Source organism: Pinus tabuliformis, chromosome X (assembly GCF_031772625.1).
Source record: "Pinus tabuliformis cultivar Carrire ecotype Pingquan chromosome X, CPIR1, whole genome shotgun sequence".
Lineage (NCBI taxonomy): Eukaryota > Viridiplantae > Streptophyta > Pinopsida > Pinales > Pinaceae > Pinus > Pinus tabuliformis.
The window spans coordinates 1,716,947,658-1,716,971,130 of record NC_142308.1 but is presented as its reverse complement, the minus strand read 5'-3'; the positions used below and the strand labels follow the sequence as shown (position 1 = coordinate 1,716,971,130).

Sequence of the window (23,473 nt, the reverse complement as noted above, 5' to 3'; positions counted from 1 at the left end):
ACTTCTATAGTGTCCGACCGCGACTCGATCTTCACCAACAATTTTTGGCAGGAACTCTTCAGAATACAAGGCACTCAACTCAAACTCAATACTTCATATCATCCGCAAACAGATGGTCAAACCGAAGCCGTCAACAAATGTCTAGAAACCTACCTTAGGTGTTTCACTTCAGAAAAGCAACACCTTTGGGCACAGTGGTTACCTCTGGCGGAATGGTGGTATAACACCAACTATCATGCCACCACCAAAATGACTCCCTATGAAGCAGTCTATGGTCAACGTCCGCCTTCCCCTACTTCTTATCTCAAGGGATGCTCCAAAGTACAAGCAGTGGATCAACTCCTACAACACCGCGCAACCATGCTCGCCCATCTTCGCGAGAATCTTCATCAAGCTCAGAACCGCATGAAGCAACAGGCCGACCAACATCGCTCAGAGCGCCAATTTCAAGAAGGGGATCAGGTCTTTTTGAGGCTGCAACCATATAAGCAAACATCACTCAAAGATAAGGGTTGTCAAAAGCTCGCTCCAAAATTTTATGGACCATACCAAGTACTTCAGCGCATTGGAGAAGTGGCTTACAAGTTGGCTTTGCCCCCTACGGCAAAAATCCATCCAGTTTTCCATGTATCGTGCCTCAAGAAAGTGATTGGGAACAATTGCCGAGTTCAAACCAGTCTACCTGAATTAGACGAAGAAGGGTCAATCTGGCTTCAACCCGAACAGGTTCTAGACACACGAGACAAGCACCTGCGCGGCCGCATGATTAAGGAGGTCCTCGTCAAATGGAAAGACACCTCCCCGGAATATGCAACTTGGGAACCAGCCACTATTCTTCAGCAGTTTCCGCAGCTTCAGCCTTGAGGACAAGGCTAGTCTTAAGGGGGAGGGCATGTTAGGGTCCCACCCTAACCCCCTTATTTATGTCATGGGATCACGTCATAGTCAAGAGTCAATAAAGCCCATATTAATATTTGTAAGTGGTTAACCCGCAATTAATGACGGGACCACAGTTAGTTGCAAATGGGCGGTAGTATTAGATAGATGGTATTAATAAAACTCACGGTATCGGCCCGTGGTATTGCATGTATGAGTCATATATAAAGGATAGAGACTCCCTGCGAGGAGTATCGTGTCTTGTTTTTGTAATCGAGCTCTGCTCTATTGGAGGTTGCCCCCTCGAAGAGGCCTGTGAACATTTCTCTGTGAATAATAAAATCATTGCTATTCTGTGTTCTGGGTATCTTTTCTTCGCATATTCTATGTTCTGGGTATCTTTTCTTCGCATATTCTGTGTTTGGGTATTACTTTGCAGGTTAAGAGCATAACATAGTCATTGATTAGAGACTTAATCTCGGCCGTTGATTTGTCAACGAGAAAAGTATAAGAGAAGGCTGAAGGTCACTAAGAGAACACACCAAGAGATCAAAATTTTGACTTTCTGGGGCTGGGTTTGCTGAGAAAGTTGAGAGAGTGATCAAATTTTCAGCGAAGGGGTAGTGAATACAAAAGCAGAGAGGCAGAGATAACACCGAGAGGATCAGCGCAATCGCAGTAGCTGGAGAGAGGGATGCAGAAGCAGCCAAGGGTTCACGCAGAGCCATCCAGGGCTCACGCAGAGGCAGCCAAGAGCTGCGCAGTGCCTCAGAGGGCCAGCGTGGGTGACGTAGAGGGCCAGAGGGCTGACGTAGTGCCTCCAGAGGCTGACACAGGCCAAGCCGGAGTGACACTGGGCTAACGTTGGGCCAGAGAGAGGCTGACGCAGTCCCTAGAGGCTGACGCTGGGGTTTCGTGGGGCAGATTGGAGCTGTGGAGCTGCCGGAGTGTTTATCCGAGGTTTCAGCCGGAATATCTGCTTCCGAGTAGAGAGGTACTACTGCCGAGATTTTTCTCTGTTGGGTGAGCCGGATTTGGCACCCAGATTGTATTCTGAAACTGCTTAATAAATCAAACCCTCAGATAGCTGCACTGATTTTCCTGCATTGGGTTTTCCTAGGGACATTAGTCCAAAAACAACGGTGTTAATTGTGTGCTTGTTTCTATTTCCTTCAATTGATGATTTGTAATGTGTTGAGCATGCATTTGTATTTATTTACAGTATTTACATAGTAAATAACTTGTTAATTAACAGAACAAGTAGGTAGGAATAAATCAATAAAGTGCATGAAGGGTTTCTAATGTGTCAGACTTAGAAATTCCAACAGTTAGTGAACCAGAGTACATACACTCAAAAACTTTTTGGGTTTCCCAAGACATTTAGAAGTGGGAACATTTTTGGCATAGTTTTTGAAGCAATTTTCCCGAAGTTTAAGTCCAAATTATATTTGGGATATTACAAACGACCAGTTGATGCACTTAAAAGAATCTTTGGCCTGTGTTTTAATTAGGTGTGCCAAAGGAAATGATTTTCCCAGTAGGGTAAATGCCTCCAGGTAAATTAATTTCTCATAAAAAAAATTGTTTAAAAAAGAGATTGTGAGGGACCACTTTGCCTGCCTTGATGTAAGGTCAGTTATGATAATGAAGTTGCAGCTTCGCACTGGACACTTTAACATGAGACGATGTATAGTTGCCTTAAATCGGCTGCTTTCCCTTGATACATTAAACAAGTCTCGGATACTTAACAAAGTTCACTCCATTATATTAGTCGATGCCAAGCCGCTTTAAGTGTCTCAGGTTGCTTCACAAGCTTCTTCAAACATAGATAACAAAGAACACAAAAGTATTAGATGAAGTTTTAATCGAATTAATATGTAGTATGTACAACAAATCATTGAACAATTTTTTATATTCCTCATAGTAGGAAGTGGCCCTAACATTAAATAATGATCCAAACAGGAATTCTATTCAGATCACAGCCGTGGCAGAAACTCTTATGCTTTAATTCATATTCAGCAGAAATCTCTAAACCTCGAACATTCAGTACAATCAATAGGGCCATCCTGAGCAAAAACAGACTTCTCTTTTTCATCCCAAACAGTATGAACTGCCACCAGCTAACTTTTGTTGGAAATCCCATGGCTTTCATAGACATCTGCCAGCATTTTGCCCAGCTGCACCTGTGCCTCTGTTGTCAAGTGAAGTTTGTCCTCCTTGAGGGGAAGTCCTTTGGCATCAACACAGTAAACATTTGGAATGTTAACACCCAACTGTGCTTCCCTCACCTTCTGCACGAGTTCACTGTAGGGAGGATCCCCCACAGTTATAGCAACCTGCAACAGACCACATTCAGAACTACCCATGAAACAAATGAGAAACGAATATATATCCAAGCCATTCATGCTCTATGTTCAACTCAGCTAGGAAAGTAAAACAGAGAATCTTCATAACAAATAATACAAGAATGATTAGATTTTATAAGAAAATGATAGAATCTAAGACAAGGGGCAAGGTAGGGTAACTTAACCAATGATTAGCTACCAATTAGTGCGAGATTGACTAACCTTCGTACATTCCATGATATTCCAAGTCCCACCAGGCTTTCTTGCCATAATGTCTAATGATGACGAAGATGATATTCACCATCCCTTGGGACTATTAAGGTCTATTGGGTAAAAAAAGGAATCACAATAAACATTCTTTATTATTCTATTTGAAGATTATGGAAATTAAAGTATCAAGATCATTATGGTTTTCAAGTACCAAGATCATCAAGGTTTCCTTAAATGAGAAGGACTTGAAGAGTAATTAAGTTGTGAAACTTAGTGAAGTTATGTCTTATATTATTAAAGGTAGGGCAGGTTAAAAGAAAATGGTGTTCATACACAACCTCCTTTGCATCACAAATTTTACAAAGTTGTTCATCTCAATATGCTTTTGGGTAATCTAATGACCAGTTTCAATATGGAGGTCCTGAACATTGATCCTAATTTTGGCAATATCATTTTGTTCTTTAAGCTAATAATGTTGGAAAAATAGTTTTGATCAGTGAATTAGGAATTATAAAAGCTTTGTAGTATTACAAATTCCTCTCCTTACTGATTTTATTGTTGTTTAAGGCTTATCTTTAAACTTCAGAGGGATGTAAGATGTAAGATTGTGGATATTATTGATTTAATTATCTTCTTTTATGTTCCAATAGTTAAACCAAGCCTCAGAACTACTAGCCCAATCTCTTTCAAATAATAAATCTCCATCCCCTCACCTGTGCTTCTCTGTTAACTAGCATTCCCCCACCTTGCTGAAATCTGATCTGCCCATAGGAGGCCTTCTCAATAAGCGTTATGTTCCTCCTCTACATTTTTACTAATGACTCTCAAAGATGTAGACTAGCAGCATTGCAGTTGGGCATATCCAATATTTTATTAGGGAGTTTTTATGGCAGAAAGGGCACGTTTCCTGTGGTTGCAGAAGGAATTAGAAGCAGTGGTGGTTGATTCCATGGAAACAAGATTAGAAGATCACTTAGAGTCATTTTGGCTCCCAAAGAACATCTGCAAGTTTGCGAACAAGTGCATGGAGGCCAGCTGTTTCCTTCATCACACTCACACATAATTTAGAGAACTGTATCAGCTTCTCAAGAACTGGTGTGAATTAGAATGGATCATAGACCTTTAGCAAGATGTTCAGAGCTATCCATAATTTTTTTGGATTTGAGATGTGTTATAGTTTAGTATAAGTTATTCAGAACTTCCATGAAGCACTGTCTAACTTGTTTGATCTATATGCATCTAACATCCCCATCCAGTAACCCCAACCACAAGATGAGTAGCTATGACCACAGGATTCCAAATTCCAACCCATAGAGGCCAAATAATCATAATACCAACTAGTTAAGCCTCCTAGGAAAGGCCAAATTTGATATAATGCATGTCTAGGTGTGAAGGAAATAACAAACATAATCACCAACAGCATGCATAATACAATGATTTTCATATTAGCAAATAAACTGTGTTACCGGATCCACAAGGCCTTAACGCTGGATCCATGGATCCTTGTCTCAGATACAGATATGGATACAGATCCACCTAGATCCACATAGGATCCACTAGGTAAACGGATCCTTCAAACCCGAAAACGTATCCCATGCTACCTGTTGTTACACGGAATGTCTAGGCACCGCGACAACGGCTCAGATCGGGGGTTGTCACCCTGATCCCCAATCTCTTCATTTAAGATATCTCCCAATAGCAGGCTAAGGGGGGTAGACCCTACGAAAATGGAATGGAGAAGAACTAGTTGGGAACCAACCAATTCGGGAGACACAATCAAGCGACCAACTACTTGTTTTAGAATTAGCAAGACTTGTAGGATTTGATTAGATTTAAATGATTGATACCAATGCCTTATGGAGTCAACTATCTTACTATGAAATTTATGACCAAGTAATTGATTAGAGACTGTTGCTTGGATGAATAACTATCTTATATGAAGTGTAGATCGTAAAATTAATGTGAGATGTAGGAATCTTGATTAATTTTAGTTAAATTCCTATCTAAGTTTTAACCCTTCAATCCTTTCTATATTGAGCCTGATTCCATAGTACGTGGCAGAGAGAATATAAGGTGAAGCACAATAAGGTGTTATTAACAATGCCTCTCCTGAAAATCTAACATACCCAGTGTTTCCGGCGCTACAGAGAACTGTGGCTCTAACAACAGCAAGGTCACCATTTTAAGTACTATTAAAAGCAGGCTTCTCAAGTAATTATGGATGGGTACCTATCGTTTTATCGACCAAGCTTATGCTTGGAAGTAAATTTTGATTATGCAGAACTAACTTAATATGCATATGCACAAGATGATTAGAAGATGAGATGAAGTTAGATTCAAGGATTGAAAGCACTTATGCCACGATCTACTTCAGTGTTATAGGCCAAAAACCTTTAATCACCCAAAATGAATATTCACTTTACTAGACTAAAAGATAAACTTCTCAACAATATGCTTAAAATATTACAATGTAATGCCCAATTAAATCACAAGCCTATCACTTCAATTCTTTTTAATGCAATTATAGTTCAAAGAGAAAAAATGCTTATTCACAATTTAATATCAATGCCAATTATATAGATGCTCAAAAAATAATACTCAGCTTAGGAAACAACAGATATGCAATTTATCACAATTCCATGAAAGAGTACATAGCAATTACTTGAAAAAATTCTCAAAGAAATATGCAATAAATATCCAATAATTCAAGCAATTAAAACCACGCTTAGAGTTAATTAGACTACGAGCAATCTCAATAGATGTCAAGCATAAAATGTTCAAAACCCTTAGCATGCAAAAACTTAAACAATTAAATTTCAAAAATTAATTACCATGTAGAACCATGAAATTCAAATGCTAGACACTTCAAATGACCCCAATCCAAAAAATTCTCTTGCTTTCCTATGGTCAATCTTTAGAGATGATTTAAAAAATAATTAAATGTGTTTTGACTATAGAGAAATTTAAGAAACAAAAAAAAAAATTACCCCTCAAAAGATTTCACTTTTAAGATTTAAAAAATCCCAAACCCTTAACACAAAAATCCCAAAAATGAATGTTGGATTAAAAATTTAATTATTTCTTCAGCAAATTTAATGTGATAAGTTTTATGAATGATGATTAAAATTTTACAGTGGCCAATATAAAAAATCAAAAAATACTTAATTAAATTTTTCATGGGCCAAAGGCCACATAAGAATTTAATTCGAAATTTGAAACATTGAAAAATTTCAAAGCCACAATTAAAATTGAAATTCTAAAACAAAATCAAAAATCAAAAAATGAAAGCAAGCTCATAAAAATGAAATTCAATTTCTAAAAATATTTGTTAAAATTGGCAACTAGGGCCAAACTCCATGTGGGTCATCTTATTTATAGCAGCGGATATTTTTCTTGGACTCCTCTCATCGAAAGGTGTAGGATTGATCTAAAGATCATCCAATTCAGATAAGTATTCATGGAGTTATGAATTTATTTGTGTTATAAGACAACTCATCAAGGTCGGCCAGCAACCAAATAACCCACACGTGCTCAACGTTTTAGTATAAAAAGAGGTGACTTGATAGTCATTTCTACACACACTACACTCTTGATTTCTCTCCACTTGTTCTGGGTTCTAGTGGAAGAGAAATCTAAGAGAGGAATACCCTAAACGCAGTCATTTACAACCATACACTATTCTAAATGAGGTCTGTTCACGCTTGCAAGGAGGCCGAGTTTGGAAAGGAGAATTACGAAATGTTTGAGGGAAGCAAGAGGTATGGTAACACTGTTTCGGAAGGCTGTTAGTGTGCAGCAGAGGTTTGTGGTAGGCCACAGGCCTAGCCACTCCAAAACAGGCCAGTGTGGAAGTGTTAGGGGTTGCCATATGCCCAGAACAGCAGCATGAGGAGGCAACAATCTACCTTGACTAGGACGCAGTTCATTAAGGTTGTTCAAGGTATGTGTTGGGCATGATTGTTGAGTTGTTGTAGGTTATAATGGGACAGCAACAACAACATGGCAAGCATCGCACGATGGACAGCAAGGCACAATGGGACAACATGGCAAGCAAGGTGCAGCAAGCACATGGGGGCAAGCATGGTGCTGCAAGCACATGGGATAGCAGTACGACAACATGGTTCAGCATGCCACATGGGACAGCAGTGTGGCAACATGGTGCAGCAATGGCACATAGGAAAGCAATGGTACATGATGCATTACAGTGATGGGTACAGTCATGATTAGTGAAGCATGATGAGATGCAGCATAGTGATGATGGGTGCAGCATGGTGATGGAGTCACTTGGGAGAGTCAGTTGAAGCAGCATGTCTTCAACTGAGTTCAGCTACCTCATGTATCATCTACTTAAAGATGATCTATGCTTATTTAGATAAGTCAAAGTGTTGACTTCGGTTGTATATGTACTATCTCTCTCTCTCTGCTGAACTATTGAAGAACATATAAGAAGAACTGATTAAGGGTTTCCCCACATTGGGGTTTGTCCCTGGCTAGCGCCACATCTTGTGTCCTCTTGTCTTGGCTTGTCTTCTGCGATTTATGTTTATGTTCTATCTGCAATTTACTATAATGCTGATGTGATTGCTAATCTGCAAAAGATATTGAGCTAACTATGCAAATTAAAATAAATTGCTCTAAGCATAAAACATACCTAAACTTAGCATGGTATCAGAGCTGAGGTGAAGACAAAGTCCAAGCAAGAGTGAAAGAGCAATCACCGAAGACAGTTGGGAAAAGACAAAAGGATCAAGGATTCCTCATCCCTCTTCAAATTCACCAAGGGTGAAGTCGAAGCAGAGAATATTATCAGAATGGCACAGCGGAAGCTTTTAATGGCCTACCGAAAGATCACTTCAATGGGAAGTCTGGATCTAAGGGTAGAAGGAAAGGCAGATGCCTTGTTTGTAATAAGTTCGGCCATTATGCGAAGGAGTGTACGATTAGTAGGGACACATCACTTGATGATGATAACAATCATTCTAGGGACATCTTCAATGATCGGAGGAATGACAGGTAATGCAGGTCATCAAGGAAACGGTCGACTCTTCAAAGAAAGCAAGGAACTCCAAGTATGAAGAATCAAATGTTGTTTCTGATAAGATAAAGAAGCATTATCTTGTATTGGCCCTCTCCTTCAGACTCTTTGGGAATCTGGCTTATTGATTGTAGTGCTTCAAGGCACTTCATCGGATAGAAGGGTGCTCTCTCTAATTTGGTAGAGATGGAAACAATCGTGGGATTATACTTGGAGTCAATGCCACCTATCCCGAAAAGGGTGTAGGGAATGTTACCCCTCAATTGAATGAGGGTAACTCGATTCATTTACAGAATCTCTTTTATGTACCTGATCGCAAGAAGAACCTGGTGTCCATTTCGGCAATGGAAGTCAAAGGTTACAGGGTGGCATTCATCGATGGAAAGGTACGTGTTTGAAAATAGAATTTTCAAAGATGCTTTTATCCTTGAGTTCAGGGTTGGCAGTTTGTATCAAGTTGCAGGATCATCCATTGGGGACCATGTCAGTTGTCACATCTCATCTATAGCACCGAAGGTCTACTTATTATGGGGCCCTACTTGATGTGAGTCAGATGGTGACAGGGATGCCTGAATTCAAGAAGAGCATGAAGGTACATGTCTGAGATGTATCGAAGGAAAATCTTACAAGGGAACCATTCCCCTCATGTAGCAGGTCCACAGGTTTAGAACAACCCAAGGGGTTTGAGACTCATGATCGGGAATATCATGTATGCAGGTGGAAGAAATCCCTCTATGGCTTGAAGCAAACACCCGAGCTTAATATGAGAGTATTGATAAATGTCTGATGAAGTTGAGATTCACTAGCAGTGAAGCCAATCCAAACCATTGCTTGAAGGTTGTGGATGATAGACCTCTCATATTGGCACCTTATGAGGACGACCTCTTTCTGACAGGTGCAGACCCTCTCATTTGCAGAAGTAAGAGGGAGTTGGATTCCAGATTTGGAATGGTGAACTGCAAACCCGCGACTACCTCGATGGAGCTTAACTTTCAGAATTTATGTGGTAGTGATGTCGGACCAGATTTGGGAAATGCCTCTAAGTTTCATAAACTCATTCGCATTGATGTTCTTGGTGAGCTTCCATCCAGATATATGTTTTTCAGTTAGCATGTTGGGCCCATATTTGGTTGAGCCTCACTGGATTGGTGCCAAGAATCTTTTGAGATATCTTCAGGGCACAATCTCTCATGCATTGAGATACACTGTCGGAAATGTGAAGTTGCATGATTATTCGAATGCTGACTGGACAGGCAGTGTGGAGGATCGCAAGAAACACTTCTGAGTGCTGGTTCTCTTTGGGTTCTGCTTCGATATCCTGGATGAGCAAGAAGCAGAAGTCGGTTGTTATAAGCACCACTGAGACCGAATACATAGCTACGAGTATGACCTCGTGTGAAGCTGCCTGGTTGCGGAAGCTCTTCAGCGAGTTGTTTGTACACATAATGGATACCACCATGATCTTCTGTGTCAACCAAAGGGGGATTCAATTATTGAGGAATCTCGTATTCTATGATTTCTCCAGCATATAGACATCAAATACTACCTTATCTGGGATATGGTACATTGATGAGCAAGAAGGCTCCATCACATTGGGACTGATGTGCAACTCGCAGACATTCTGTCGAAGCCCCGAGGAAAGGTCAAATTTGTGACTTTCCAAAACGAATTGGAGTCGTTGATAGACCCTCTAATGAGGGTCCTGCATGATGCATGCATTGAGCTTTGGGAGCTCCGAGGAGCTTGGGGCACTTCTCGGAGCAACAAGCAACCATAGGGCGGCTCATCCTCCCCTAATGGTGCGTTGTGTACAGGGTGAATGGTTCAGCCTTCCCCTATGATACCCTATGGCGACTTATGAACAAGATGAGTAGTTTTCTTGTCGAGGCATCCTACCCATGCAATCTGGGACTCATGGGAAGTACCTCTCATCTGGCCAATGAGAGGGAAATGGGGTTAGGGACCATAGTAGTACTATCGATGGACGTATCGTTGTATCTATTGTACTCCCTATGCTAGGATGACCTCCATTGGTCTAGGATCAATGAAATTGATCTGGGATCAGTATGAGTGGTTTGAGACACTCTTTTGATACTAATCTGGTATCAGTTGGAACTAACTTTGGGTTAGTAAGAGTTATATGACTCACTCTCTTGGAACTGATCTGAAATCAATAAGAGTGGTATGACACGCTCTCTTCATATGGAACTGAATTCGGGTCAGTAGATAATGGTATGAGACATTCTCGATCAATTCTTCTTCTTCATAGTTGAGCAGAGCCGAGCAGTGCAGGGCACTGTTGGCAGAGATAGTACAGTCTAGCCAATGGATCAGCGGATGGAGTTCTCCCTAGTTGAGAGGGAGTGTTAAAATTGGCAACTAGGGCCAAACTCCATGTGGGTCATCTTATTTATGGCAATTGATATTTTTCTTGGACTCCTCTCATCGAGAGGTGTAGGATTGATCTAAAGATCATCTGATTCAGATAAGTATTCATGGAGTTATGAATTTATTTGTGTTATAAGACAATTCGTCGAGGTCGGCCAGCAACCAAGTAACCCACACATGTGCTCAATGTTTTAGTATAAAAAGAGGTGAATTGATAGTCATTTCTACACACACTTCACTCTTGATTTCTCTCCACTTGTTATGGGTTTTAGTGGAAGAGAAATCTAAGAGAAGAATACCCTAACCGCAATGATTTACAGCCATACGCTATTCTAAATGAGATCTGTTCACACTTGCAAGGAGGCTGAGTTTGGAAAGGAGAATTACGGATTGTTTGAGGGCAACAAGAGGTAAGGTAAGACTGTTTCGGAAGGCTATTAGTGTGCAACAGAGGTCTGTGGTAGGCCACAGGCCTAGCCACTCCAAAACAGGCCAGTGTGGAAGTGTTAGGGGCTACCATATGCCCAGAACAGCAGCATGAGGACGCAGCAATCTACCTTGACTAGGCCGCAGTTCTTTAAGGTTGTTCAAGGTATGTGTTGGGCATGATTGTTGGGTTGTTGTAGGTTATAATGGGACAGCATTGTAGAGCAATGCTACAACGGGACAGCAGCAACAACATGGCAAGCATGGCACAATAGAACAGCGTGGCAAGCAAGGTGCAACAAGCACATGGGGGCAAGCATGGTGAACGGGACAGCAGCAACAGCATGGCAAGCATGGCACAATAGGACAGCATGGCAAGCATGGCACAATAGGACAGCATGGCAAGCAAGGTGCAACAAGCACATGGGGGCAAGCATGGTGCTGCAAGCACATGGGACAGCAGTATGGCAACATGGTTCACCATGCCACAAGGGACAGCGGTGTGGCAACATGGTTCAGCATGCCACATGGGACAGCGGTGTGGCAACATGGTGCGACAATGGCACATAGGACAGCAATGGTAGATGATGCAGTACAGTGATGGGTATAGTCATGATTAGTGAAGCATGATGAGATGCAACATAGTGATGATGGGTGCACCATGGTGATGGAGTCACCTGGGAGAATCAGTTGAAGCGGCATGTCTTCAACTGAGTTTAGTTACCTCATGTATCATCTATTTAAAGATGATCTATGCTCTTATTTAGATAAGTCAAAGTGTTGAGTTCTATTGTATATGTACTATCTCTCTCTCTCTCTGTGCTGAACTATTGAAGAACATATAAGAAGAATTGATCAAGAGGTTTCCCACATTGGGGTTTGTCCCTGTCTAGCGCCACATCTTGTGTCCTCTTTTCTTGGCTTGTCTTCTGCGATTTATGTTTATGTTCTATCTGCAATTTACTATAATGCTGATGTGATTGCTAATCTGGAAAAGATATTGAGCTAACTTTGAAAATTGAAATAAATTGCTCTAAGCATAGAACATACCTAAACTTAACAATATCAAAGTCACACTCATAAATTTAACCAAAGTCAAAAGAATGAAAACAAAAGGAGAGAAAGGCTACTAGGGTTTTCAAAGGAGATGGACGATGGAAAACAGAAGGTAATGCGATGAAGAGGAGGGGCGAGCTTGGGCAGCCGACAGGGAGGAGAGGAATGAAAGTCGAGGATGAGGGAGTGTTTTGTGTGTAGGTCGGAGAGCGGCAAAAAGAAAGCGAGATCCTCACGACAAGGAGAATGCAACGAAGGAGGAACGCGCAAGAAAGAAGAATGCGACAAGGTAAGAAGGAGAAAGAATGTAGGAGGGAGAGGAAAGATAGCGCGGAAAAGGCGAGAGGATGAAGGAAAGGAAAAGGCAACGGGTTTGCAGAGGAAAGGGAAAACAAAAATTGTGACGAATGAGAGCGAAAACGCAGAGGACACAAGGGATAGCATGGACAACATATCAAGATTAGGGTCGCGGATCCACGAGGAATGAGGGTCGAGTAAGGAATGGAGAGCAAAGAAATGAGGAAATGCGTAGGAGCTGAGGGCAGAGGGAAAAAAAAAGTTGAAATTTGCAGAGGAGTAGAAAAACGCAGCAAAGAGAAGTGAGGCTGCAAGAGGAAATGAGGGTTATCTCTGGCCCAAAAAGTAAAAAAAAAATAACCTTAAAAATCTCCACCTGGTGTATTTTTTTTTTAAATTTATCTCAGAGATTTTGTGAGAACCCTGAATCTGAAGTTCTTTGCTGAATGATTTGAAATGAATAATCCCTGCAAACAAATACTTTCTGAGACAAGATCTTTCCCTCCAGGGCCTAGATCTATCTCAGATCTTAAAAAATTTCTTTGAAAAACCTTCAGATCCACACCTACAAGAATGGAAAACAAAAAATAATACTCAGATCCCGATATATACAAAAATAAAAAATAAAAACCCCAAAAACCCAAGTTATAAAATTTTCAGATCTATACAAAATATTTACAGATCTATGCACAAAAGTTGCGGATCTGTAAGATCTGAGGAGTATGAGTCCAACTCCACTCCCAGATCTTAAGATCTAAGGCTCTTACTAGCCAGATCTATCAATTTTTCCACAAAATATTTAAAATATTTTGATTTTTTTAGAGGTACTAGCCCAAAAACATCCTGCAGAAAAGGAGGCTTAGATAAATCCTAAGGCTGATATGAGGTAGGCTCTTCAAAAAATGTGTTGAGAGTTGGCTGGACCAACCGAGGACTATCCCCAAACGCTCAATGAAAACCTGAGAGATCTTCTGCAAACACTAGATCTTCCATCAAATCAAATAGAGAAATAAGATAACAATAAAATTATGAAGAAATAGAAATACCTGCTAATTCAATCAAAATTAAAAATGTTACCCCAGATCCAACAAACTGAATAAGGCACATGTATTCAGATTATTCTAGGAGAGCTATTGATTGATAGTTTTCACATAATATGAAGCAGAAATTAAAACAATGTTACCATAGATTCATGAAGAGGAACACCGCAGCCAGTTGAAACCCCAAAGACTTTTGCATTACTTTCAAAAAAAGTTATACAAGAGAGCTTCAAAGCTTAATACACGATTCAAAGATCGGATGAAAAAAGACTAACACCAACCTCTAATTTATAGGTAAAATCTCCAACGACTAGTTGGCTTGATCCCTGTCAAATTAATGTCGACCGTTCATAAAGATTTAATTAATCTTTAATCATCACCGTCGAAATTATTTAATTTTTGAGGAAAAAACGAATTTTTCATTTAATTAACTCAAAATTAATTATTTTGAGTTAATTTTCTCAAAAAATTAACTTTGACTTAACCACCAAGGCCCAAGGGTCCAAAATTTCTTGGTTTCCTCAATATTCCCTTGGCCCGGGACCTTCAAAAACTAACTTCTTTGAAACCCACGAATTTCACCTTCAGAGAATTTAATTTTACCTAGGACACAAAATTAATTAAATTTCTGGCTTAGGATTTTTAATTTAATTTGCCCAGAAAATTTAATTAATTGACTGATGAGGGGATTAATTATTTTTCCAACCCTCTAATACTTAGTCATGGTGTCTAATTATGAGGGACCATGCACTAAATATTTTTTACATCAAGATTTTACATTTAAATACATGAAGAGGAAAACCCATTCGTCATAGACCCTCAAATATCTACCCAATTTTGCGACTCAAAATATGATCTAGTAGACCAAGTAATTTGTAATAAAATAATCTAGCCAATTAGCTAAGATTATTCCAAAATTACTTTTACAAAGACTCCATAAAAAACACTAGGACTCACTTAATTTCTTGACCACAAAATCCACCCTAGCTTTGGGGTGAGGTTGGAGGGAAAAACTTTGCCAATCATTTGTGTCTAGAGACGCAGATGAATTAGTGAGACAAAAAACCTCCTAGGATAGAAATCGTCACCAAAATACTATGCTTACCTAGGTTGTTACATACATGATGGTCTTACTAAGATAATTTACATTATAACCATGCAGAATGGGTTTACATCTTTAACAAAACTGTCGGTTGATGATAAAGTCTCAATGGCACAGACATTCGGACATGATGGATCCCTTTTGCAAAAGAATGGGGTGTACTGCTATGGGGTTGTTGACACAAAGTGGTCAACATCTGGCTCTACTTGGGGACACGTTGCTTCATCAGAGGAATGTGAGAATCCAAAATCTACATCCAAGCGACACACAAGATTATATAAGTAGCGTCCAACCAAAATTCATCATATAAATAGAAGTTCTTCATTTATTAGCTATTCTACTCACATGAAAACATAAATTTAATCTAACTACGAAGTGAAAATGCTGAAATAACAGGATATAAGGTTAGAGATACAATACAAAGGATGCCTTGTGGCATCAGATGTGTTCAATATGGTGCATGCTTAGCATTTGCCTGCTTTCGGGCAAATTTGCGAGTATTTCCTCTTAATACTGATGATTATACTGAAATTCCAAGTTTTTCTATGATAGGCATGGTGAACACAACATGAACAACATGGAGAGTGAATGTGATTTATGGAATGAATGCTACAATTAATGAAACGAAAAGATTGGAGAAATGATGGTTGACACACTTTGGAGTCCTAACTATTGAGTGTAGAACTCTTACAATTTCGATAATAATTGTACTTACCTCGTGCTTCCTATCACCACCCAAATCATCACCTTTATGAAAGTCCCAACCGTGGTGTCTGTTACCCACCAAAAAGTGGGTAACCCATAAGAAAAAAAAAAATCACCTCTTTGGATAGCCAGCCACCCAATAGCCCTATTACCCACCATTTTGTGGGTGATATCCCTAGGATAAAAAAAAAAAAAATTCTCCAAGATGGTCCTCAGTCAGTAGCGAGCATCCCCTTGCAACCACCAGCTAGCTCATTGTGCCATTTCTCTGCTACCTAAGCCAACCACGTGGTCCCTCGCCCATCTGCCATGATCGTATGTTTGAAGGTGGGCCTCTCGAACCTAAAGGTATGCCTTGTCATTTGGTAATTGAGAACTGAAGTTTGCTTATGATGGACACTTCCGAGCATGGATTAATGGGGGGATTTGGCAAAAAGAATGGGTTAGCTTGCCCCTTCCCCTTGCGCACACTTTGGATCATGACCTGGAAAGAAGTCTGAAGGTTGATGCAGCTAAAAAAAAAAAAGATAAAAGCATATTTGGCCACATTCAACATGAAAATGTACCACAAAATGCAAAAGATGGTCAGGACAAACACATTTAGCACGTGGGCAAAAGCCAATACATGAGCTCTACCCCATCATCATGGTCATCACCCAGTTCCTCCAGGTTCTATGAACTTTCTTGATCACATAGGAACCCATGATTGTCCCAAGCCCTGGTGGGCAATGAGATGTCCTACCTTTAAAGGGGTATTCACTATTATATCTTATACATCATGCTCTTACCCTTTGAGCATCAAGTAGTTAATCAAAGAAAATCATAAAAAAAGGAAAAAGGCATATAAAGAAGGGTGGAAAAATCATAGTCAAAGCACCTCATGTACCACGATTTCTCCCTCCTATACATTATAAACCCAAGTGTGGGCTTCCCTTTTCTCAGCTACCCTTGTACCCCAGCATGTGACCCAGGGCTGCCCCTTCTCATCCCCTAATTCATTCACTTATCTGTCACATGCCACCATCTTTTGAAAGATGTACCTTAAATATATTATCCCTTTAGAAGTAGAAACCACCTAATAGGATTCTTGGTTAACCCCATTTGGAGTTTAGGAAACATTGGCACATCCCGAAGCCCATTATGGAAGGGCAAGCCATTATGAAATCCCCACCTGTGGTCCATGATTGGTAAGCACATTTACTCGATTTCTCTAATGACTTGTTGTACTAGAAGGCTAGAGGACACATTGAATCTTATGCAAGATTGCAGATGGTCTCCATCTTGGGTATGGTCTCCCTATATAGGGTCCTAATCCTCCAGATGGTTGCATTGGCACATGTAGGGTGTGCGTTGAGAGCCAGGGGCCTCCACAGCAGCAAACAACACTCCATGGATCTCCACAGCGATTCAGAGATTGATCATGGTTCACTTATCGGACGAGAAAGATGCACCTAATCCATCATGCCCAGCTGACCCCAGATCTGCACTATACACTTGGCAGATGATCCAGGACTTGCACGATATTGTGGCACCACCTACACCATCATCCTAGCCCTTGCAGGCAATCTACAGGCATCTTTGATTTGTTTGGAGACCCATGAGGACACTTGTGTGCCCCCACATGTTCGAGCACCATAGGTTATTACAAGGGGCTAACCTCTTGTCCACTACTTTTAAGGGTCCTACTCTTCATTGTGGAACCCATGAACCTCATTAGGCCTCTTAAAGGGCCCTACGACATGCATAGATTATTATTTGACCTCTTGAGAGGCTTATTCTTTCATTTATGAGCTAGTTTGGTGGGCTTGTCACCAAAAGTTGAATTATTAGAACATTATTTTATTTTTGGGGCTCATGTAGGCCAAGGAGGCTAATTCGAACTCCTAATTAGTGTATAAATACAAGTGAGATGAGTTCATTTGCTCATCATCACTTTGATTAGATCTTTTCTCTCTTGAGAATTTCGCACTTTTCTAGAGGATGAATTGGAGCTTTATGGATGAATTTTGATGTGTGGATATTGGTCTATCTTATCTTGGAGCTTCTCTTTTGTCAATTGTGGATGGTTGGATATATTTTGTTACATGTAAGTACATGTTTTTAATGTTATTCTTGTTTTACTTTGTCATATACATTGGATTGGGATTTTCGCTATTTTTAGGGCTAATTGTTGCATGCATTTACTGCTTTAAATTGTGGAATTTTGTCTCTATTATAGCATCTCTCAATGTATGGGCCATGTAATGTGAACGAAATCTCCTAGGGGTAATTCTGACAACAAATTGACCTTGATAAGCCATCTCCTTTGTACATCAAAGTATAAAAGTTGCAAGATTGCTTCTCTTTGACCTAGAAGGCTAACAAAGTAGTCTTGAGGCCTCCTTGACCAAGAACCAAAGGTCCTCACTCATATTCATCATAGACTCCATTCTCCCAAGATTAAGGCACTGATCTACCAAGAGGTGGTCACCTAAAATCATATATTTTCACCTTTTTCCAGATGTAGCCAAGTTGGGTCACCTAGGGCATCATTTTCCTGGCAAACTATCCATCCAAAAAGTTCGATCTCTAAGAGTCTGCTGCATTGGTGTTTCCTTAAGACCTCCAAATTTGAGGCCATTCCGACAGTGGAGTTGTGAGAAAAGCCAAGCCCTAGCTTCAAGATTAAACTTTGCCCTCGCATCCTCAAAGGTTAGTACCTTATTGGATCAACTCAAACCTTTAATTGGGTATTCCTTCTTTGATCCATTTCCATACCTTGTCCAGGTTAGGGATAATCATTGGTTGCCATACTCTTCTACCCTACCCTAGATTGGGTCCACTTGGTCCCGTGTGGTCCCATTTCTTTGAAAAGACAATTCTTCAAGAACCATTCGAAATACCAATTTCAATAAAGATTTTAGAGATTGGGAAATTCCTTCATAAGTCATATCCCATAAACCTAACCCTCAAATCCCCCCTTCCTTTCCCTAGAATACATTGTACCTTGCTTAGAAAGCAAGCAAATTCTATCTTTCTAACTCTTCCGGGAAAGGGATTATTTGGGTCACTCCACATCCTTTCATTGACTTATCTTTCATCGATGACTCCATAATGTACCAAGTCTCCTACCATCAGTGAAAGTCCGTAAATAGAAGGGAGCCTTAGCTGAAGTGACAGTGGGCTAAGTCTCCATTTGTTGCCCTTGGCCTAGCATTTGCCCTTTAGGGATCCCCCCTAGGGTCCCCTGCTAGTTTGAGACGTAGCAAGCCCAATATGACCAGCACATTATATGGTGCCACGATCCTCCACCTATTGCGCCAGTCCGATCTCTCTCCCTTTCAGCATTTCTTCTTGAAGGAAAGTGGGTCATCTATTAATAGGTACTTTAACGATTTTGCAATCATGTACTTTTATTTAATGTTATGGGAAGTACTAATATGGATCACGGAGCAAACTGGATGATTGATTGATCAATCTCGATAGTATTCTCGTCCCACACTTCACCTAAGAGATTAATCTTTGACACTAGTCTAGTGGGACCTCCTCTAAGGCCTAAGGGTTTAGGAGGGGCACTACTTGGGAAGCACTAATTGCAGTGGTGTGTCCAAGATAATCCATACTTACCACTTTCCATCCCTCCCTGTTATCCATCTCCATTCTTTGGGTTGGTACTCATTGGTCATGGGGATTGGCACCCTTCATCCGCATCCTTGAATCAAGGCCTAGAAATTTGGCCTTGGAGGTTGATGTAGCTAAATGAAGATAAAAACATATAAAGCCACAATGAAAGAAAATGAAAAATAAAAACGATGGTTGGGACTATATTTAGGGCGTAGGAAAAAGCCTAGCATGAGCTCTACTCCCCCATTAGCCATCACCTAGTTCCTCAAGCATTCAATGCTTCATCTAAAGAAACGAACTCTTGAAAGTCCCAACCATGATGTGTGATAAACTGCTTCATCTTAAAGGGGTATTGGAAAACACAAAGCAAGCTTGGGCTTCTAAGCTATGCACCCAAATAAAAAATCATAAAAATTAAAAGGCAAACCAAAGAGGTGGAAAAAACAAGCCTAGGAAAGGGGTAACTTATGCCACCATGATTGCTCACTCCTACATCTATATAACTTGGGATGTTGGACCCCCATTAGCTGGTCACATGGCTATGGCACCTACCCTGAAGTTTTTACCACTTTGTAATCATCATTATCACACACATCTATAGATTGATGGGATAACATGGGACATGTCACTCCCCTTGGAGGCTAGAAACACCTAATAGGGTTGTTGACCTAATTATCCCTAATATAAGTGAGATAACTTATTTACATCTCCTAATCTAGTTATATATTTGTAGGTCAGCTTTGTGTGAAGTATTCTTACACCCCTAGCATTACGTATGGTCTACTATGATGCATTGATGGTTATTGACCTTGATGATTGTTGATTTCACTTGATATTGAGAGACTTTTGTCAAGTGGTGTTATCATAGTAGCAGAGACACCTTGAGAGTTGGTCTTGATCTCCTTCAGCAACACTCCAGAGGTCATTGTGCCCCATCTAGAGAGCAGTTTTGACCTTAATGATGTAGTGTTGCCCCTCTAGAGATCAGAATTGGGATATGAGATGATTCCACATGGTGCTTGACTCTCATGAGTACCTCCAGATGTTGAAACTCTGAGCCACTCAGGTTGAGTGTTGCACTTACTGTTGATGGACCTAGGATGCCCCCAGGATGGCCTTAACATGGTTTGATGGGAGTTACTCGTTCCAAACCCCAGATGATGGTTGGTTATCCTTGAGATGACATGGGAGGGCTTGCGCATCACTTTTAGACATGAACACTTGAGCATGATGGTGCCACATCATTCCTCTTGCCCCTGGAAGGGTGACGTAGGGCACAATTGTGATAACATCATCGTTTTACCCACGTACTTTGAGTTTTCCTTGGGTAAGGAGCACTCATTATCCATTTGTAACTTGCTTGTGTCATATTGAGCATTTATGGAGGACGATGTCATAGTGGAGGACATTATTTCCCACATGTGTGGGCTATTTTGGCATTTATTGTTATGTTTTTGAGTTATATTGAGGTTGGCTTGTGACCTCACACTTGTTGAACACTTAGACAGTCATTTTTTAGGGCTTTGCTTGTAAAATTATGAAAATAAGGCTTTTTAGACCTCATATAAATAGAGGAGGCCTTAATTCATTTCCAGCATCACTCTTCTCTTTCTAAAGAGTGCAAATTAGTCCTCTTGTTTTCTACTTGGGCCAAAATGTGATCTTTTTATCGTCTGAGTCTCTCTTGGAGATGGTTTTTGCTTAGAGATGATTTCCTGGGATTGATTAAAGTGCTTCTCTTGGAAAATTGTGTAAGTTTACCACACATCTTTTATATTTTGCATATTGTACTTGTGGAGTAGGGTTTCTAATTGTGCCATCATATAATTGCTAAATTTATCTTGAAATCTTGCTCCTGTATGATACATAAAATTATTTTCTTGGAAGCCTTTAAGGGAACTCTGAGTTGTTGATTTGGGGTAGCATCGGATGTGCTTGAGGCCTCAAAATTTGCAGGAAGGGTTAGACACATGCATTCTCCAATACCCATAAATCATTTTGGGAAATTCCACCCAGAAACAATTTTATTAAAATAATTAATTATTTTTAATGGAACCCTAATTCTAAACTTAGGAAATTAAAATAATTAATGGGTATTAATCTAAACTATGGGTGAAATTTTTAGAAAAAGGAGGAGATCAAGTCAAATGATCCTAGCCATTGGTTAGAATCTAATCTGGGCCGTAGATTGATCAATGAGAGGATTATAAGAGGAGGCTTGATGGGCACTTGGAGAACACACCAGAGGAAGATACTCAGTTACCTGAGTAAGATTGATTTTCTCACTGGTCGAAGTTCGGCAAGAGAAAATCGAATCAGAGGGAGAGTTGCAGGTGAGAAAGGAAGAGAGGGCATCAGCATCTTCAGAGAGTGCAAGGCAACAAGACGCAGAGCAAGAACAGGGTGACGCAGAAAGAGGCAGTGCAGAGGCAGATTGATGCAGAGCCTGCGTGGGCAGCTTGACGCTAGGCCAGTGTGAGAAGTTTGACGCAGAGGGACGCAGAAGGATTCCGGGGAAGAGGAAGTACTTCACCTGGGTCAGAAATTTGTCAGGAAGCGTCTGTAAAATTTCTCATTCCTGTTTTGCTGGTTGTAATTTGTACATGAGAATTTGCTGAAGAATAATAAAACCCTCATCTGCTGCACCGGTTTTCCCACATTGGGTTTTTCCGGGGACGATTGTCCAAAAATAACTATGTCATTTTGATTGTATTTGTGCCAGTATTTTTCCTTACATTTACTTTCTACAATGTTTTAATTGTGAAGCCCACAGTATGTTGAAGATAATGGAGAATATCCTAGAATAGGTAGAGTTGGTTCACGTAGCCTCAAGATAGGAATTAGTTTCTATTTCTTAAGATGTTGTTCTAACTTCCCTAAAACCATGTATTCTATTTAATGTGTAATGTTGATGAACAATGTAGAGCATTCTGCAGAGCCAGACTCTCCTGGTTCAGACTCTCTTTCGTAGAGCTAACCAATGGGTTTTATTTTAATACAAACATTGCCATTTTTATCATGGTATCAGAGCGTCAAGGCTGAGGAACCTGTACCCTGGCTGGAGGGTGGTTCGCTGAACCGAGATCATTGCAGTTGTAAGGCGAATTACTGTGACGATTCCAAAATCGTCGCTGGAAAGACGTGTACCTCAGCGGCGAGGGCACTATAGCACTTCGCGCAAATTTTTCGTTGCAGTAACAACATGTACCTCTACGACGACGTCGCAGAACAGACAGGGACTTCTGCAACGATCGAGGAAAGCCAATAACAAGGTTGTGGTTGCGTGAGGAAGCCAAGAACAAGGCTGTAGTTGATAACAGGAGGTTGTCTGGAGGCTGAGAAGAAAGCCACGGTGATCTACGCGTGTGCTGCGAGATCAAACAAGATTTGTCTCTATCACAGATCTAGGGTAAATTTAACATCTTTTACCTGTCGAAATTTTTTTTTCTAATCGCCAAGATGAATAACAACATATTTGAAGCATGCATGAACGAGCATAACGAGCTTGATGGTTCCAATTATGCAAATTGGAAGTTTAAGATGCAGACTCTTCTAGAAGCGCAGAGTGCTTGGTCGATTGTGAATGGGGATGAGCCAAAGCCCGCAGCTGGATCAACATCGGTCCCAGATTGGAAGAAACAAGAAAACGGAGCAAGGACAATGTTAAAGATGTCAATGAAAGACTATATTATACCGCACATCAGAGAAGGTAAGTCAGCTAACGAGATCTGGGGAATTCTGAAGGAATTGTACAAGATCAGAAATTCAAATCATCTTCTGTTCCTCAAGAGTAAGATCCTATCCATGAAGATGGAGGAGAATGAAACAATTGCTTCATTTGTAGCAAGGATCAAGGATCTGAAAACCAAATTATCAGATATTGGTCATACAATGGACGATACAAATCTTGTAACCATTACAATGAATGGTGTCACTGATGATTATCAAATGTTCATCACTGGGATTAATGCCAGAGAGAAGATCCCGCATTTTGAAGAGCTGACAGGTATACTGATGCAGGAAGAAGAGAGGAGATCGACTCTGAAGCCCCAGAGTGCCAATCTTGCATTGATGGCGAGGAAAAACTTCTACAAAGGGAAAGGAGGTCCACAACAGCAAAACGGAGCAAGTTCACAGAAACGGCCAAATCTAACCCAAGGTATGCATCCGAATAAAAACTACTCTGAAACTAAATGTTTTTATTGCGGAAAATTGGGTCATATTGCCAGGGAATGTAGGAAAAAGAAATATCATGAAGAACAGCAGAAGCCAAAGAGACATGCAGGTCATCTCGCAAATGGTGATCAGGTGCAGAATTTAAGATTGTTCATGGCAGATCGTGATGAAAATGTTGATGCAGACATCTGGTATGTAGATTCAGGAGTGTCAA

At 40.4% G+C, this 23,473-nt stretch overlaps 1 protein-coding gene across 1 annotated transcript in view; it reads right to left on the bottom strand.

Annotated features, from left to right (window-relative positions):
• Positions 1-2,724: 2,724 nt before the first annotated feature.
• LOC149146617 (putative carbohydrate esterase At4g34215) overlaps positions 2,725-23,473 on the bottom strand; it is a 39,445-nt gene continuing 18,696 nt past the window's right edge. Inside the window, exon 3 of the mRNA XM_089447671.1 lies at positions 2,725-3,212. Within this exon, the coding sequence (XP_089303797.1) occupies positions 2,997-3,212 (216 nt within the window). The 3' untranslated portion in view covers positions 2,725-2,996. The remainder of the gene's footprint in view (positions 3,213-23,473) is intronic.